This window comes from Pollachius pollachius, assembly GCF_949987615.1.
Source record: "Pollachius pollachius genome assembly, chromosome: 3".
Lineage (NCBI taxonomy): Eukaryota > Metazoa > Chordata > Actinopteri > Gadiformes > Gadidae > Pollachius > Pollachius pollachius.
The window spans coordinates 8,527,609-8,544,649 of record NC_136936.1 but is presented as its reverse complement, the minus strand read 5'-3'; the positions used below and the strand labels follow the sequence as shown (position 1 = coordinate 8,544,649).

Below are 17,041 nucleotides of genomic sequence, written 5' to 3'. Positions count from 1 at the left end.
GACAAGGTAGACAGACAGACAAGCAGACAGATAGGGAGACGGGCAGGTAGACAGACATGAAGTTAAAAACAAGGCAGACAGACAGGTACTTAACGACAAGATCGACAGACAGACAGGTACTTAGCCAACTGTCTGTCTAAGATAGACAGACAGGTAGATGGACAGACAGATGCCATCTACGATTTGTTTTTAACATGTTGTATGTGTTTGCCGCGGATACAGTCTACGACATGTTTTAGCGTGATACTGTCGTGTTGTAAGCGTGTTGTTTGTGTTTGCAGGCTGATGCCATATACGATATGATCGGCTTCCCAGACTTCATCCTGGACCCCAAAGAGCTTGATGACGTCTATGATGGGGTGATGAAACGTATTAATATATCATATAATCATATGTTTGGGCCTAATATTACATTGTTGGTATATTATTTGAATGTGCTATATTGTGGTATAAATGTTATGCTGTTATGTGTTAGATTTTGATAGTATTATAATATTATGTTATAATATTTTTACATCATCATGGTTATTATATTATTCTAATGTAATGTAGTGCAATTATTCTAATGCTACATAATTATTTTGTTATTTTATTATTATGATGTGCTATATTGTGATATTATTGTAATGTTATATGATTACATTGTTCTTATAATATTGTCTTACAGTACGAGGTCGGGGAAGACAGTTTTTTCAACAACATGTTCAATTTCTACAACTTCTCATCCAGAGTGATGTCAGAGCAGCTGAGGAAGAGACCCAGCAGAGACCAGTAAACACACATTACACACAAACACTACACACACACCACACTAAACACAGAGCACACACACATAGACAATACACAAGCACTACACACAGACCACACACAGGCACTACACACAGACCACAAACACACATAATATTCTACAATATTCTACTCTCTCTTTGATTCTCTCACACCACCTAGCCAGCCGAACAACGCAGGTTTTTGTAAGAGGGAGGGGCTCAATCTTAAACCCTGCAAATGTATTATTATTATCAAGCAAGCCTTCTCCAGGTGTATGAGTGGGCGTGTCTTGTGTGCAGGTGGAGTATGACTCCGCCCACGGTCAACGCCTACTACATGGCCACCAAGAACGGAATCGTGTTCCCAGCTGGGATCCTGCAGGCTCCGTTCTACTCACACGACCATCCCAAGTCTGTCTATGTGTGTCTGTCTGTCTGCGTGTGTGTGTGTGTCTGTGTGTGTGTGTGTCTGTCTACCTGTCTGTCTGTCCGCCTGTTTTCTAACCCATATAATCTGCATGTGTGTACATGTAGGGCGTTAAACTTTGGAGGGATTGGCGTTGTGATGGGTCATGAGCTCACTCACGCATTTGACGACCAGGGTAAGGTCCCTTCCTGTTACCTCACTTCCTGTCTCACATCCTCTTTAAGACGCACATACTGTTTGACACGCACACCTGTCTCTCGGTCTCTTTGTCTTTTCCTCTCTCTCTCTCTCTCTCTCTCTCTGTCTCTCTCTGTCTCTCTGGCTCTCTCTGTCTGTCTCTCTCTCTGTCTCTCTGTGTCTCTCGTCCAGGCCGAGAGTATGATAAGGAAGGGAACATGCGTCCGTGGTGGCAGAACTCCTCCCTGCAGTCCTTCCAGCAGCGCACTGAGTGCATGGTGGAGCAGTACAGCCGCTACACTGTCAATGGGGAGAAGGTCAACGGGAGGCAGACCCTGGGGGAGAACATCGCAGACAATGGAGGACTGAAAGCTGCTTACAATGTTAGCATGCACTCCATAGTACTATACTATAGTAGTACAATAACACAATATACCCAATTGTACTATAATATAGTAGTACAATACCACACTACACTCCATAGTACTACTATACTATAGTAGTATAATAAGACACTATATCCAGCAGTACTATACTATAGTAGTACAATACCAGACTACACTCAATAGTACTATACATTAGTAGTACAATAAGACAGTACACTCAATAGTATTATACTATTGTAGTATAATAAAATATACTCAATAAACTATACTATAGGAGTATACAATACCACATTTGATTCAATAATACAATAGTAGTATACAATACCACACTACTCAATAATACTATACTATATTAGTATAGAATACCACACTGTATTCTAAAATACTATATCATAATAATATACAATACAACACAATGCTCAATAATACTATAGGAAACTTTAGAATTACAAAAGATTACAAAAGTATACAATAAAACACTCAGTAGTACTATACTATAGTAGGATACATTACTGCACTAAACTCAGTAATCCTCTAAAGCTACGGTAGAGTTTGAGCATGCCGGATCTTTTTCTCTTTCCACCATTGTGGAGCCAGGACAGCAAACAATCCAGATTTTGTTGAGCGGCAGCTGGGGTCTGCAGGCAGTGAGAGAGTAGCAAGCTGTTTGGCAGTCATGGAGCATAGCGGACAAGCTGGGGAGTAGGTTGGGCCTGAGCCTTTCACAGCATGGCCGGCAAGTGGCTTGAATCTGATTCAAGCTTCCACTGGTAGTTGGATGTTGGCAGCTTCAGGTGGTGTTTGGTGAATCTGTTTATTTAACAGGGGCCATGCACAACACACCGGTTGGGCCAGATGTATTTATACTGCTAACTTACAACAGAAGTATATCGGCTGGTCGGCATCCACTGGGAGATGTCTGCCAGTGGATGCAGAGTTTTGTGCTGCGACCTGGTTTTCGGACTTCAAGAAATACTGAATTTGTCGTGTGCCTTCTGCATAGATGTGGTTAAAAAAAAAAAAAGCCATTTGAGTGACTGACAGAATCCAGTAACTTAGTGTACAGAGAAAGTAGCATAGGTCCAAGGACAGAACCCTGAGGTACCCCAGTAGTGAGACTCCAAGATTAAGACACAGATTCTTTCCAGGTTTCCCTGTATGTGCGGTCCGTGAGGTATGTTGTGAAAAGGGAATTTGCAGAGCCTGAGATCCACAGTTCTTGAAGCGTGGAGCGAAGAATCTGGTGGTTCGCTGTTTGGAAGCCTGCTGAAATGTCCATCAGAATGAGCTGATACGAGGGAGGCTGTTGTAGTAGTGTGACATCTCTCTTAGACGGCAAGGAGGGCTTTCTCAGTTTAGTGGCCTGCCTTGAATCCAGACTGGTGAGGATCCACATAGTTGTTCTGGTTAGAGGTATGCAGAGAGTTGGGAAAAAACTGTGTGAGAGAGTGTTTTGGAAATAAATGATACAAGACAGACAAGTTGGGAGATAAGGAGAGAGTGGTGAAAAGGAAGTTAGAGTACGAGATTAAGAGGTGGATTTCGGACAGGTGGTGTCGGCAGGTTGGAGGGGAAATGAGGAGGGCATGTCATCTGTATTTGTGAACAAAGTAGTAAACAACATTGCTTGGTGTTAGGGAGTTTTTTGGGGGGTTGGAGTAGGAAGTTTGTAATTTAGACTGAGGGAAGGAGCTTTTAGCTACAGATAGAGAGGCAGAAAGGAGAAGAGATTGGTAGGCAAGAATGTTGTATGAGTGCCTGCATTTGCACAATTACATTTCAATCGAGTCAGACAACCATGGCGCCAGGGAGGTCGGGGGACCGTGTTGATAGGTGACAAAATGGGGAAAAGGGTCCGCGACGGAGTCGGGAGGCATGAGGGTGGAGCAGTCTGGTTAGGGGATGGGGATGGCTGATAGGACAGATGAGGTGACAGAAGGGACAGAGTGTGGAAGAGGGAGGTTCGGCACTTTGAGAGAGAAAGAAAAGTGGGTCTGTGGTCTGAGATGTCAACAGGGAGATACAGAAAGGCTGATGGAACCGCAGTCCCTGTTGAATATGTAGTTGATTTAGTTACCAGTGTGAGCGGGGGGGGGGGGGGGGGGGGGAGAGCGAGAGAAGATGGTCAAGTATCAGTGAGGGGCCATCTTCAGGATGTTTTATATTAGGACGTCTGATTCCTCGAAGACTCCTGCTGAGACTCCTTTGTCTTCGTATGAAGAGTCTTCATATAATGAGTATTTTTCTATATTGTCATCATGTGTTTCCAGGCCTACCAGTCGTGGGTCCGACTCAACGGAGAAGAGAAGAGACTTCCAGCTGTTAACCTGACTAATGACCAGCTGTTCTTCTTGGGGTTTGCTCAGGTAGTTTGTCCAACATTCTCTGTATCTGTCTGTGTGTCTACCTCTCTCTCTCTCTCTCTCTCTCTGTCTCTCTCTCATTCTAGGTGTAGTGTAGTGATGGTTTCAAGTTGTTTTCTCCAGGTGTGGTGCTCGGTGCGGACCCCGGAGAGTGCTCATGAGGGGCTGGTGACGGACACCCACAGTCCCCCCAGGTACAGAGTCATCGGCACGCTCTCCAACTCCCAGGACTTTGCTCATCATTTCCAGTGTCCGGTCGGGTCGCCCATGAACTCCGGGAGCCGCTGTGAGGTCTGGTAGGACGCCACAGACACTCCCGGCCCCGGGGAGACCAGGGCAGAATGAGGAGGAGTGTGTTGCCCACTAATGGGTGTCACGTGGACTTGTACTTTCCTAGAAGAGCGACATGGACTAAATGTGTTGTTGTGTTCTTTTGTGTTTCTGTGTTGCGTGTCTTCTGTAGGTCAGGCGGTCTGGCCTCTAAGATAGCTTTTCTTCTCTTGACATCACATGTTTTCTCTGTGAATATTGACGCTATGTCCTTCATAGCGATACTACCGTAACATAAACAGCATTGTGAATATTTGAAGTTATGTCCTTCTTAGCGATTACAATCGTAACATTAACAGCATTGTGAATATTGATTGACAGCACTGCAGCATTGCAGTTACCTAGCAACAGGAGTACAGATGCTAGTACTAGTAACCTAGCAACAGGAGTAAAGATGCTAGTACTAGTTACTTAGCAACAGTACTTATGATGCTAGTAATGGTTAACTAGCAACAGGAGTAAAGATTCTAGCACCAGTTACCTAGCAACAGGAGTAAAGATGACTGATGCTAAATATTGAATGTCCCAAGTGGTCAGCTAATTTATCTGCGAAAATAAACATCTGTTTAAATAGTCAAAGTGTCTGGTAAGTAAGTCTACTTTACAGGTAATCATCAACCGGAGGTCCTATTCTGAACATATAGTTTTATCTGGTTAAAAAGTCTGAGTGTTAAGAAAGTTTTACACATGCAGTCTTCCCTCTAAAGTTTAGGAAGATTTCCTGCATGGGTTCATCAATATTCCGGGAAATCTGCACCGGCAAATAGCCTGCTCAAGACCTACTGACATTTTAGGACCACTGCCTGTACGGCTGTGATGTGAATGAAGGCAGTCACATTGAGAGAGAGGCAGGTGAAATGTTATGTCATCTGACCTAAGACGCGTTCCTATGGAGAGAGCCAACAAATGAAAGCTCTCCACTGATGACGAATTTGAATTCGCGACTGTTTTATCATAATACGTCTTAAATTTTACGTTGATGTGTTAACAATATAACTATATCTTATTTTGTTTGCAAACAAGTTCATTTTTTCAAGAATGGCCTGTACAGGTTACTCAATAACTGTTGCATTAGCGCCATCTGCTGGACTGTCCCTTGGCCCATCTGTTCCGGCATTTTTATGACATTGTGTAAGGGCGCAAGACAGAAACCCTTATGAAAACCCCCAGAAACCAGTATGTAGCTGCAAATGTGTATAGTGAAATAATGAAAGAATAACCTTTCAGTGATTACTTACCAGGAACTACGTGTGAAAGGGGCTTTAATCTACTCAACAGGTAACCAATCATCACATAGAGGTCCTGTTGTAAACATTTGATCGGGTTAAATTGCCACAGTGTCTGGTTAGTTAGTCTACTTTACAGGTTGCCAATCTACTAGATCATCTATCCGTCTAAGTCATCTTGATTCAAATGTTTGTGTGTTTGGGGGGGTTGCTTTTTTGTTTGGGGGTGTAGTTTAGGGGTGTGTGTGTGTGTGTGTGTGTGACTTTCATTGTGTTGCTGAGGGGCACTCAAGAAGAACAGGACCCAGAGAGTCTAGAGTTTTATTGATTATATATCTATTACATCCATCGTGCAAACACAGCCTAGACTTTCTTTTGAGGAAAGGAGGCATGCAACAGCCAGTAAATAGAGTAGCAGGTTCCTGTAACACAAACACACACACACAAACACACGCAAGCACACACACCAACGCACATACACATGACCACACACGCACACACACAGCATTAGAATTGTTTGTGGTACAATAGAATGTTTTGTAAATATGTAATACTATAAAATATATAATAAATAACATGGCATCTGATTAATTATCAACTAGAACAATTAAATAGGTGTAGATGAAAGAGATATATGTAGATAACAGACATAGGTGTATAGATAATAGACATGAATATAGATAATAGACGTATATGTAAATAGATGATATACATATAGGTGTATAGATAATAGGCATATAGGTATATAGATAATAGACGTATATGTATATAGATAATATACGTATTTTTGTATAGATAATAGACATGTGAATGTAGATAATAGACGTATATGTATATAAATAATATACATATAAGTATAGATATTAGACATATATCTATATAGATAATAGACGCATATGTATAAAGACTAGACCTATAGATGTACAGATAATATACATATATGTATATAGACAGAGGAATAGGTGTACAGATAATAATATGTATACAGATAATAGAGGAATAGGTGTACAGATAATAATATGTATACAGATAATAGAGGAATAGGTGTACAGATAATAATATGTATACAGATAATCAGGGTGCGATTTGTGAAAAAACCAGAGGGGGGGATAATTTTGAGAAACATTTAAAAATGTTTCAAAATGAAGACGGACCCTGTGTATTTTGGTTGTTAATTATTTCGATGTAATGGTGAAAATACTTTGGGTGGGGGGGATAATTTTTATCCCCACAGAGGATAAAAATAATTCAGCAGAGGGTAGGACGTGTAAACCAGAGGGGGGGATAATCCCCACCATCCCCACCGGCAAATCGCACCCTGCAGATAATAGAGGAATAGGTGAACAGATAAGAGAGAGAGTTACCAGCCATGGTGAGTGTCATGGTCGCTCTGTACATCAGGACATCGATGGTTCCTCCCTTGATGTGGACTGGAAGTCCGTTATCCTCCTGTTTTCATGGAAAAGGTAGACAACGTTTGGTGAGTTCTAGTACTCAGTACCCAGTATTCAGTACACAGTACCTATACTTGTACACTAAACACCTTATAACAAGTACATATTATAATGTACTTGCATTATATAATATAACATCATGATATAATGTACTTGTATTCTATAATATTATATTTGAATGTACTTGTATTATATTGTGACATAATATGACATATTATATTTTATCGTATTATGATGTACTTGTGTTATATTTGATAATATCATGATTTAATTGTATTCTATTATATTATAATGTACTTGTATTGTATCATATTGTATCATGATTGTTATATATTACACCATATTCTAATGTACTTGTAATATTATCATATTGACGTTGTACCTGAAAGATCTTCTGTGCGTCTGGGACCTTGTTCCTCAGCTGTCTGCTGGAGGAACAGAAGGACCTGAACGATGACACTCTCTGTTACGCACACACGCACACACACACACACACACACACACACACACACACACACACACACACGTAGAGACATCATTACTTCTGCTTTTCTCAGTAGTGTATTTTATGTGTTGGTTAACTCTCTATTAGTAGTCATACTGTCGTTTCAATCAAGTGTGAATAGTAGTAGTAGTAGTAGTAGTAGTAGTACTGTTTATATAGTTTATATGTTTACATTTTATCATTATATAATAGTCTTCTGTTCCTTCAACCGATCAAACAAGGTCAGAGCTGTGACTGACAGCTGTTACAGACAAACCATGCCTCTCCACCACAGCCTTCAGCCAATCAGGAGACGGATACCACATGGACCTGCCCACTTGTTTCCACATGGTGTCTTGAATGTGTGTGTGTGTGTGTGTGTGTGTGTGTGTGTGTGTGTGTGTGTGTGTGTGTGTGTGTGTGTGTGTGTGTGTGTGTGTGTGTGTCTCCTATAGGTGTACTATACATAGACATGCTGCCATAGATTACAGTCTTAATACATATTTCCTAACTAAATAACTAGCTACAACTCTAGCAAACATCCTAACATATTTTGTACTAGCTTCAACTAAAAACACCAACCTAGTTTTAACTAAGTGTATCTCCACTTAACACAACAACGTAGTTTTATCTAGCTGTATCTTCACTAATCATAAGAGTCATGTTGGACAGACTAGCGGTCAATTTCACTTCTCTTAATAACCCCCCCACGCACGCACACACGCACACACACACACACACACACACACACACACACACACAAACAGCTACATCGACATTCAACCACACACACACACACACACAGACACACGTTGAGACATCGTTACTTCTAAATTCTCACCAGTGTACCTTATGTGTTGTTTAACTCTCTATTAGTAGTTACACTGTCATTTCACTCTAGTGGGAATAGTAGTGGTAGTAGTACTGTATACAAAGTGTTGTTAGGCTTACAACATTTATATATATTAGATATACTATGATAATAATGTCATATAATAATGTTCTGTTCCTTCAACAGATCAAACAAGGTCAGAGCTGTGACTGACAGCTGTTACGGACAAACCATGCCTCTCCACCACAGCCTTCAGCCAATCAGGAGACGGATAGCACATGGACCTGCCCACTTGTTTCCACATGGTGTCTTGAATGCGTGTTTGTGTGTGACCTCTAGGCGTACTATATATAGATGTGTTGCTTTCGTTTACACTGTACTAGCTGTGTCCATAACTAGCTGATATTCCACTGAAAACACTGATAAACACACACACACACACACGCTCAGAAAGATTCATAAAGAAGTTACCAGGAGGTGGTTCATCTTGATGGGGGAGCTCTGCTGTTTGCTCTTGACTCAGGAGCACACTCTCTCACTCTCTCTCTGTCTATCACTCAAGTACACACACACACACACACACACCCACACACAGATTAAATATTAACGTATCATGTTCCCTGGCTGAAGCCAGGCCCGGTTGATGCCAAGTTGTCCTCGTGACTGCATGAATCTAGACCCCCTCCTACACCACCTCCTACACCTCCTAGACCTTCACCTCCTCCTACACCACCCCTAGACCTACACCACCTCCTACACCACCTCTTAGACCTACACCACCTCCTACACCTCCTCCTACACCACCTCCTACACCTACACCACCTCTAGACCTACACCACCTCTAGACCTACACCACCTCTTAGACCTACACCACCTCCTACACCTCCTCCTACACCACCTCCTACACCTACACCACCTCTAGACCTACACCACCTCTAGACCTACACCACCTCCTTCACCACCTCTTAGACCTACACCACCTCCTACACCTCCTCCTACACCTACACCACCTCTTAGACCACCTCTTAGACCTACACCACCTCCTACACCACCTCTTAGACCTACACCACCTCCTACACCACCTCCTACACCTCCTCCTACACCTACACCACCTATTAGACCTACACCACCTCCTACACCTCCTCCTACACCACCCCTAGACCTACACCACCTCTTAGACCTACACCTCCTCCTACACCTACACCACCTCTTAGACCTAAACCTCCTCCTACACCACCTCCTACACCACCTCCTACACCTACACCTCCTCCTAAACCTACACCTCCTACACCTCCTCCTACACCACCTCCTAGACCTACACCACCTCCTACACCACCTCCTACACCACCTCCTGGTCCTAGACTACCTCATGCCCCACCTAGTCCATCTCCTACACCACCCCCTGGTCCTAGACTACCTCATGCCCCACCTAGTCCATCTCCTACACCACCTCCTAGTCCTAGACTACCTCATGCCCCACCTAGTCCATCTCCTACACCACCCCCTGGTCCTAGACTACCTCATGGCCCACCTAGTCCATCTCCTACACCACCTCCTGGTCCTAGACTACCTCATGCCCCACCTAGTCCATCTCCTACACCACCTCCTAGTCCAAGACTACCTCATGCCCCACCTAGTCCATCTCCTACACCACCTCCTAGTCCTAGACTACCTCATGCCCCACCTAGTCCATCTCCTACACCACCTCCTGGTCCTAGACTACCTCATGCCCCACCTAGTCCATCTCCTACACCACCCCCTAGTCCTAGACTACCTCATGCCCCACCTAGTCCATCTCCTACACCACCCCCTGGTCCTAGACTACCTCATGCCCCACCTAGTCCATCTCCTACACCACCCCCTGGTCCTAGACTACCTCATGCCCCACCTAGTCCATCTCCTACACCACCCCCTGGTCCTAGACTACCTCATGCCCCACCTAGTCCATCTCCTACACCTGTGTTGCTGTACCATATTATAGCATGATTCAGAATGTAAAGACTCATGCTTTAGAATATAGCGTATTACAGAATTATGCTATATATATATATATATATATATATATATATATATATACACACACACACACACACACAGGTATATAATTATATAAGATAAAACATAAGATAGGATGATTCAGACCATAGAATGATTCAGACCATAGTATGATTCAGACCATAGATTGATTCAGACCATAGGATGATATAGGATGATTCAGACCATAGTATGATTCAGACCATAGGATGATATAGGATGATTCAGACCATAGTATGATTCAGACCATAGAATGATTCAGACCATAGGATGATTCAGACCATAGGATGATATAGGATGATTCAGACCATAGGATGATTCAGACCATAGGATGGTATACGATGATGCAGACTAAAGGATGATATAGTATGATTCAGATCATAGGACAATATAGTATAATTCAGACCATAGGATGATATAGATGATTCAGACCATAGGATGATTCAGACCATAGGATGATATAGGATGATTCAGACCATAGGATAATATAGTATGATTCAGACCATAGGATGATATAGGATGATTCAGACCATAGGACAGTATAGGATGATTCAGACTATAGCACGATATAGGATGATTCAGACCATAGCATGATTCAGACCATAGGATGATATAGGATGATTCAGACCATAGGATGATACAAACACCTACGGACCCCTTACGTCCTTGCATACCCTACTTGCGGCCGTCCACCGCAAAAAAAAAAAATCGGAACCATCGACTCAGCAGCAAGGGCTGTGATTGTTCCGCTAACTAAAACCCGACGCAGAACCATAAACGTTCAAGGCTGCGTCGAAACGTCTGCATGTTCATTGCGTTGCCGGAACGTGAAACCATACAAAGCCCTAAGAAGGAACAGAAAGTCCAACCACCAGAATAAAGAGGCACGCAGGTGTTAAACTCCCTATTAATTAAAAGTAGTGGATTCTTTAGTTACTGACGTTTGAGTTGAGAAAGAGGAAGTAAGTATCCCTGACGTTAAATATGAGGAACTTACAGGACCATAGTTATTTCAGTTTCACACAAGCTGCAGCACATCACCACCACTCCAGACTACGGTCTCACGGTTCTGGTACGTTCTTAAGCTATTATTATTGCTTTTATTGTGGGAATTATTATTCGGTATTCCCAGAGTATCTGTTGAGTCCTTTTTTTTTTTTATTGTGGGAATTATTACTAGGTATTCACCTAGTATCTCTGGATACCAATTGCATTTACATTTAGGACATTTAGCAGATGTCTTTATCCAAAGCGACATTTGTAAGAAGAAAGGGAAAAACAATATGTGTGTGTGTGTTTGTGTTTGTGTTTGTGTGTGTGTGTGTGTGTGTGCTCACACACACACACACACACATGTATGCACATGTATGTACAGTATTAGTTATTCTTGTGTGGGAATGAGACGTTCATGATGAGCCTTAAATGTGAACATTCGAAAGAGGATCACTTCCGTCCATGTACTGGTAACATGTTACATAGAAACATTATCCACATTATAAATATATTAAATATTTCAATGAGGCAGTATTTTAATTTGAAGTTTATTTTAGAAGATGTTGGGATCACAACTGTGCCTACTGGTGTTGCTGGGAGCTGTAGTCCCCGCATTGCAGCAGAGAGACCAATGGCCCAGCCTAGACCACTCTAATGACTACAGCTATGTCCGCCATGCTGAAGAAGTTAAAACAACCTTCTGCTCTTGGGATTGTCTGAAGTTCACTCTGCAGTGGCCCGGGGCCTTCTGTACGGTGAGGAGTATTCCTCCTTACACTAACCTTCTCGTGAGGAGTCTTCCTCCCTACACTAACCTTCTGTTGAGGAGTCTTCCTCCCTACACTAACCTTCTGGTGAGGAGTCTTCCTCCTTACACTAACCTTCTGGTGAGGGGTCTTCCTCCCTACACTAACCTTCTGGTAAGGAGTCTTCCTCCTTACACTAGCTTTCTGGTGAGGAGTCTTCCTCCCTACACTAACCTTCTGGTGAGGAGTCTTCCTCCTTACACTAACCTTCTGGTGAGGAGTCTTCCTCCTAACACTAACCTTCTGGTGAGGAGCCTTCCTCCTTACACTAACCTTCTGGTGAGGAGTCTTCCTCCTTATACTAACCTTCTGGTGAGGAGTCTTCCTCCCTACACTAACCTTCTGGTGAGGAGCCTTCCTCCCTACACTAACCTTCTGGTGAGGAGTCTTCCTCCCTACACTAACCTTCTGGTGAGGAGTCTTCCTCCTTATACTAACCTTCTGGTGAGGAGTCTTCCTCCCTACACTAACCTTCTGGTGAGGAGCCTTCCTCCCTACACTAACCTTCTGGTGAGGAGTCTTCCTCCCTACACTAACCTTCTGGTGAGGAGCCTTCCTCCCTGCACTAACCTTCTGGTGAGGAGTCTTTGTGAAGTCTTCCTTCTAACCTTGACCTTCCGTCTTGTGAGGAGCATTCCTCCAAACCCTAACATTCATGATCCCCACTGCTCGAATCATATTCATTATTTACTCACTCTACTCATTATGCTTCTTTCTACCTGTCTGTAGTATCTAAATGAGAAGGCAAAGTGTGTTGTTCAACCAGAGATCAACACCTGGACCATTCACGGGCTCTGGTAAGTACTCTATCGTTACACTATACTCCACTGTTATAGCCTACTGTTCAGTCTACTGCAAGGTTCCACTCTACTGTTACTCTGCTGTTAGACTGTAACAATTGACTCGACTGTCGGACCCTACCTCACGGTAACACTCTACTCCACTATATTACTCTACTAGTCAGGCCATGTCAGCCCTGATTTTGGTTGTGGTGTTGTGTCCTGCAGGCCTCAGAAAGCTTATAACTGCTGTGGGTGTTGGCATCTCTTCCCCTCTGACCTCGAGGTAAACATCAGTTTCAGTAGAAGATAAATAAACATTTGCATCAGTATATCACCCATTAACATCTGAATCAGTAAGCTATTAATAAAAAAATCATGTAAAGCATGGCCACCAGTGTAAAGTGACATTCCAACAAGCGTAGCGCGTTGGACTGCTGTAAAGTAAGGTGTGCTTGGTTCCAGGCCCTTGAAAAAGAGCTGTCACAGGAGTGGCCGTCCTTCGTGAAGTCAAAGTCCTACTTCCAGTTCTGGTAGCGTCCCCTTCCGCCATCCCCAATGACAACAGTCAACCTGACCCACACGTCACACAACATCCATGAGCCTGTCCACATGACACTGAAATCTGTTTAGATATCATAAATAGCCATGACAACGTTGTGTTATGTGCGTTTGGGTTGTGCGTAGGTTATGTTTATGTGTGTGTGTCTGTTTGTTGAATGTGTCCCGTACATGTTTATAAGTGTAATTCGTGTTGTGTACTGTATGTGTTGTGTTATGTGTAATGTAGGTGTTGTGTGTACTGTGTGTCATAAGTGTAATGAGTGTGTTATACATGTACTGTGTGCGTGCAGGAAGATGGAGTGGCTCAAGCACGGTGTGTGTGCGGCCTGTGTTGAAGGACTCAACTCCCCGATGAAGTATTTCACACTCTGCCTCAAACTACGACAACAATTCAACATCACACGGTACACGCACAGAGACAAAGACACACAGACACACAGAAACAAACACAAACACACCTCACTCCGATTTTGTTTGTTTGTGCAGGACTCTGTCAGAGGGGAATGTGGTTCCGTCTTGCGATCGCCCCTATAAGGTATGACTTCTCCTCGTTATGAATAATTTCCTCATGTTTTTATGAATATTCCAAGTTTGCATGATATTCATAATATCTATATTTAAATATACATGATATATTAAATCATATACAAGTTCTTACCACTCTACCCAATTTTCTGTGTGTATTCTGTATGTATTTTTGTGTTACCGTGTATTTGTGTTACCGTGTGTGTGTGTGTGTATTTGTGTTACTGTGTGTGTGTGTGTGTGTGTGTGTGTGTGTGTGTGTGTGTGTGTGTGTGTGTGTAGCTTGCTGAACTCAAGGAGGTCCTGACTCCACTTATAGGAGAGCACCATGAAATCCAGTGCATCACAGATCAGAAGGTAGCTCTCTCTCTCTCTCTCTCTCGGTTTGTGCTGAGGTCCGCCTCTGTATCCTTTGGTCCAGCCCGCCTGTTTATCCTCTGCATGTTCTGGTCCAGGTCTGCCTCTTTATCCTCTGTATGTTCTGGTCCATCTCTGCCTCTTTATCCTCTGTATGTTCTGGTCCATCTCTGCCTCTTTATCCTCTGTACGTTCTGGTCCATCTCTGCCTCTTTATCCTCTGTATGTTCTGGTCCATCTCTGCCTCTTTATCCTCTGTACGTTCTGGTCCATCTCTGCCTCTTTATCCTCTGTACGTTCTGGTCCATCTCTGCCTCTTTATCCTCTGTACGTTCTGGTCCATCTCTGCCTCTTTATCCTCTGTACGTTCTGGTCCATCTCTGCCTCTTTATCCTCTGTATATTCTGGTCCATCTCTGCCTCTTTATCCTCTGTATGTTCTGGTCCATCTCTGCCTCTTTATCCTCTGTATGTTCTGGTCCATCTCTGCCTCTTTATCCTCTGTATGTTCTGGTCCATCTCTGCCTCTTTATCCTCTGTATGTGCTGGTCCATCTCTGCCTCTTTATCCTCTGTATGTTCTGGTCCATCTCTGCCTCTTTATCCTCTGTATGTTCTGGTCCATCTCTGCCTCTTTATCCTCTGTATGTTCTGGTCCATCTCTGCCTCTTTATCCTCTGTACGTTCTGGTCCATCTCTGCCTCTTTATCCTCTGTACGTTCTGGTCCATCTCTGCCTCTTTATCCTCTGTACGTTCTGGTCCATCTCTGCCTCTTTATCCTCTGTACGTTCTGGTCCATCTCTGCCTCTTTATCCTCTGTATGTTCTGGTCCATCTCTGCCTCTTTATCCTCTGTATGTTCTGGTCCATCTCTGCCTCTTTATCCTCTGTATGTTCTGGTCCATCTCTGCCTCTTTATCCTCTGTATGTTCTGGTCCATCTCTGCCTCTTTATCCTCTGTATGTGCTGGTCCATCTCTGCCTCTTTATCCTCTGTATGTTCTGGTCCATCTCTGCCTCTTTATCCTCTGTATGTGCTGGTCCATCTCTGCCTCATTATCCTCTGTATGTTCTGGTCCAGAACAGGGAGCTCTGGTTCCAGGTGAAGATTCCTTTGTCCCGGAACCTCACCCTGGGCTGTCCCCAACAGGACCCCACTGCGGAGCGCGGGCCAGCACAGTCCCCCCCCCCTCCTGGGCATCCCTGCCCTCCGCAGACCCCCATCTACCTGGTCCCCATAGACCATCAAAACCCCCGTTACCCCTGTGGCTGAGGGTACTGCTAGTCCCTAGACTAGACCCTGCTAGTCCCTAGACTAGACCCTGCTAGTCCCTAGACTACTCCCTGCACCATCCTAGGAAGCCCCTGAGGCTACAACCTTCTACACCCTGCTAGTCCCTAGACTACACCCTGCTAGACCCTAGACTACACCCTGCTAGACCCTAGACTACACCCTGCTAGACCCTAGACTACACCCTATTAGTCTCTAGACTACACCCTACTAGACCCTAGAATACACCCTGCTAGACCCTAGACTACACCCTACTAGTCCCTAGACTACACCCTACTAGACACTAGAATACACCCTGCTAGACCCTAGACTACACCCTGCTAGTCCCTAGACTACACCCTGCTAGTCCCTAGACAACGCCCTGCTAGTCCCTAGGCTACACCCTGCTAGTCCCTAGGCTACACCCTGCTAGTCCCTAGACTACACCCTGCTAGTCCCTAGGCTACACCCTGCTAGTCCCTAGACAACGCCCTGCTAGTCCCTAGACTACACCCTACTAGACCCTAGAATACACCCTGCTAGACCCTAGACTACACCCTACTAGTCCCTAGACTACACCCTACTAGACACTAGAATACACCCTGCTAGTCCCTAGACTACGCCCTGCTAGACCCTAGACTACACCCTACTAGTCCCTAGACTACACCCTGCTAGACCCTAGACTACACCCTGCTAGTCCCTAGACTACACCCTGCTAGTCCCTAGACAACGCCCTGCTAGTCCCTAGGCTACACCCTGCTAGTCCCTAGACTACACCCTGCTAGTCCCTAGGCTACACCCTGCTAGTCCCTAGACAACGCCCTGCTAGTCCCTAGACTACGCCCTGGTCTTGAGTAATCATCAACATTCTGCCTCGTATTCTGTGTTAAAGTCAGACAAATAAAACCAAAATCATCTCTTGCTTTTAGTCGCTTTGTTATTCAAGAATATTGTGTACTATATGTATTTATTACACGGCTCTTCTCAATGCCGTGGAACGCTCCGTTCACTTGGGCCCTTCACAACTTCCGGCGGTATAATTGACCGCGGTCAACGGAAAGTGGAGTTTTTGCTGTCTTTCGTATCACTCCGCAAGTAGTCCGGCAACTTTTCAACCCCAGCGTACTCGGTTGCTAAGCGACGTCCACGTCTTTGGCAGACTATTTCTATGCTGATCAACACTACGAATGCTTGTAACAAATAAATTGTAAAAAGATATCGTGTGAAGTTATTTTTTTGTTTTGGCAAGTAGCCTTGTAATAAGCGGGAT

The 17,041-nt window shown here is 43.9% G+C and overlaps 2 protein-coding genes across 5 annotated transcripts in view; both read left to right on the top strand.

The window, feature by feature from the left end:
* Positions 1-4,746, top strand: part of ece2b (endothelin converting enzyme 2b) — a 13,113-nt gene extending 8,367 nt beyond the window's left edge. For both annotated transcript variants that reach the window (XM_079731756.1, XM_079731755.1), the window contains exons 13-19: positions 282-359; positions 668-771; positions 1,068-1,178; positions 1,302-1,369; positions 1,564-1,754; positions 4,028-4,123; positions 4,244-4,746. In XM_079731756.1, coding sequence (XP_079587882.1) covers positions 282-359; positions 668-771; positions 1,068-1,178; positions 1,302-1,369; positions 1,564-1,754; positions 4,028-4,123; positions 4,244-4,420 — 825 coding nt within the window. In that variant the 3' untranslated portion in view covers positions 4,421-4,746. The remainder of the gene's footprint in view (positions 1-281; positions 360-667; positions 772-1,067; positions 1,179-1,301; positions 1,370-1,563; positions 1,755-4,027; positions 4,124-4,243) is intronic.
* Positions 4,747-11,501: 6,755 nt separating this feature from the next.
* On the top strand, positions 11,502-16,979 carry rnaset2l (ribonuclease T2, like). Of its 3 annotated transcripts, none has more exons than XM_079731235.1 (9): positions 11,502-11,552; positions 12,031-12,228; positions 13,009-13,076; positions 13,287-13,344; positions 13,524-13,591; positions 13,913-14,026; positions 14,109-14,157; positions 14,430-14,504; positions 15,583-16,979. In XM_079731235.1, the coding sequence occupies exons 2-9, from the start codon at positions 12,034-12,036 to the stop codon at positions 15,772-15,774; spliced, it is 819 nt and encodes a 272-aa protein (XP_079587361.1). In that variant the 5' UTR covers positions 11,502-11,552; positions 12,031-12,033; the 3' UTR covers positions 15,775-16,979. The 3 variants fall into 3 exon arrangements, with proteins under 3 accessions (XP_079587361.1, XP_079587362.1, XP_079587363.1); XM_079731236.1 differs by having other exon boundaries at positions 11,508-11,552; positions 12,034-12,228; XM_079731237.1 differs by having other exon boundaries at positions 11,524-11,552; positions 12,021-12,228.
* Positions 16,980-17,041: the final 62 nt, after the last annotated feature.

What these genes read in the sequence shown, in the direction of transcription:
- rnaset2l (XM_079731235.1), top strand. Translation starts at nt 12,034, where the DNA reads ATGTTGGGATCACAACTGTGCCTACTGGTGTTGCTGGGAGCTGTAGTC. An exon ending in CAACAATTCAACATCACACG is followed by an intron (nt 14,027 to 14,108) that starts GTACACGCACAG and finishes TTGTTTGTGCAG; the next exon opens with GACTCTGTCAGAGGGGAATG. An exon ending in AGTGCATCACAGATCAGAAG is followed by an intron (nt 14,505 to 15,582) that starts GTAGCTCTCTCT and finishes GTTCTGGTCCAG; the next exon opens with AACAGGGAGCTCTGGTTCCA.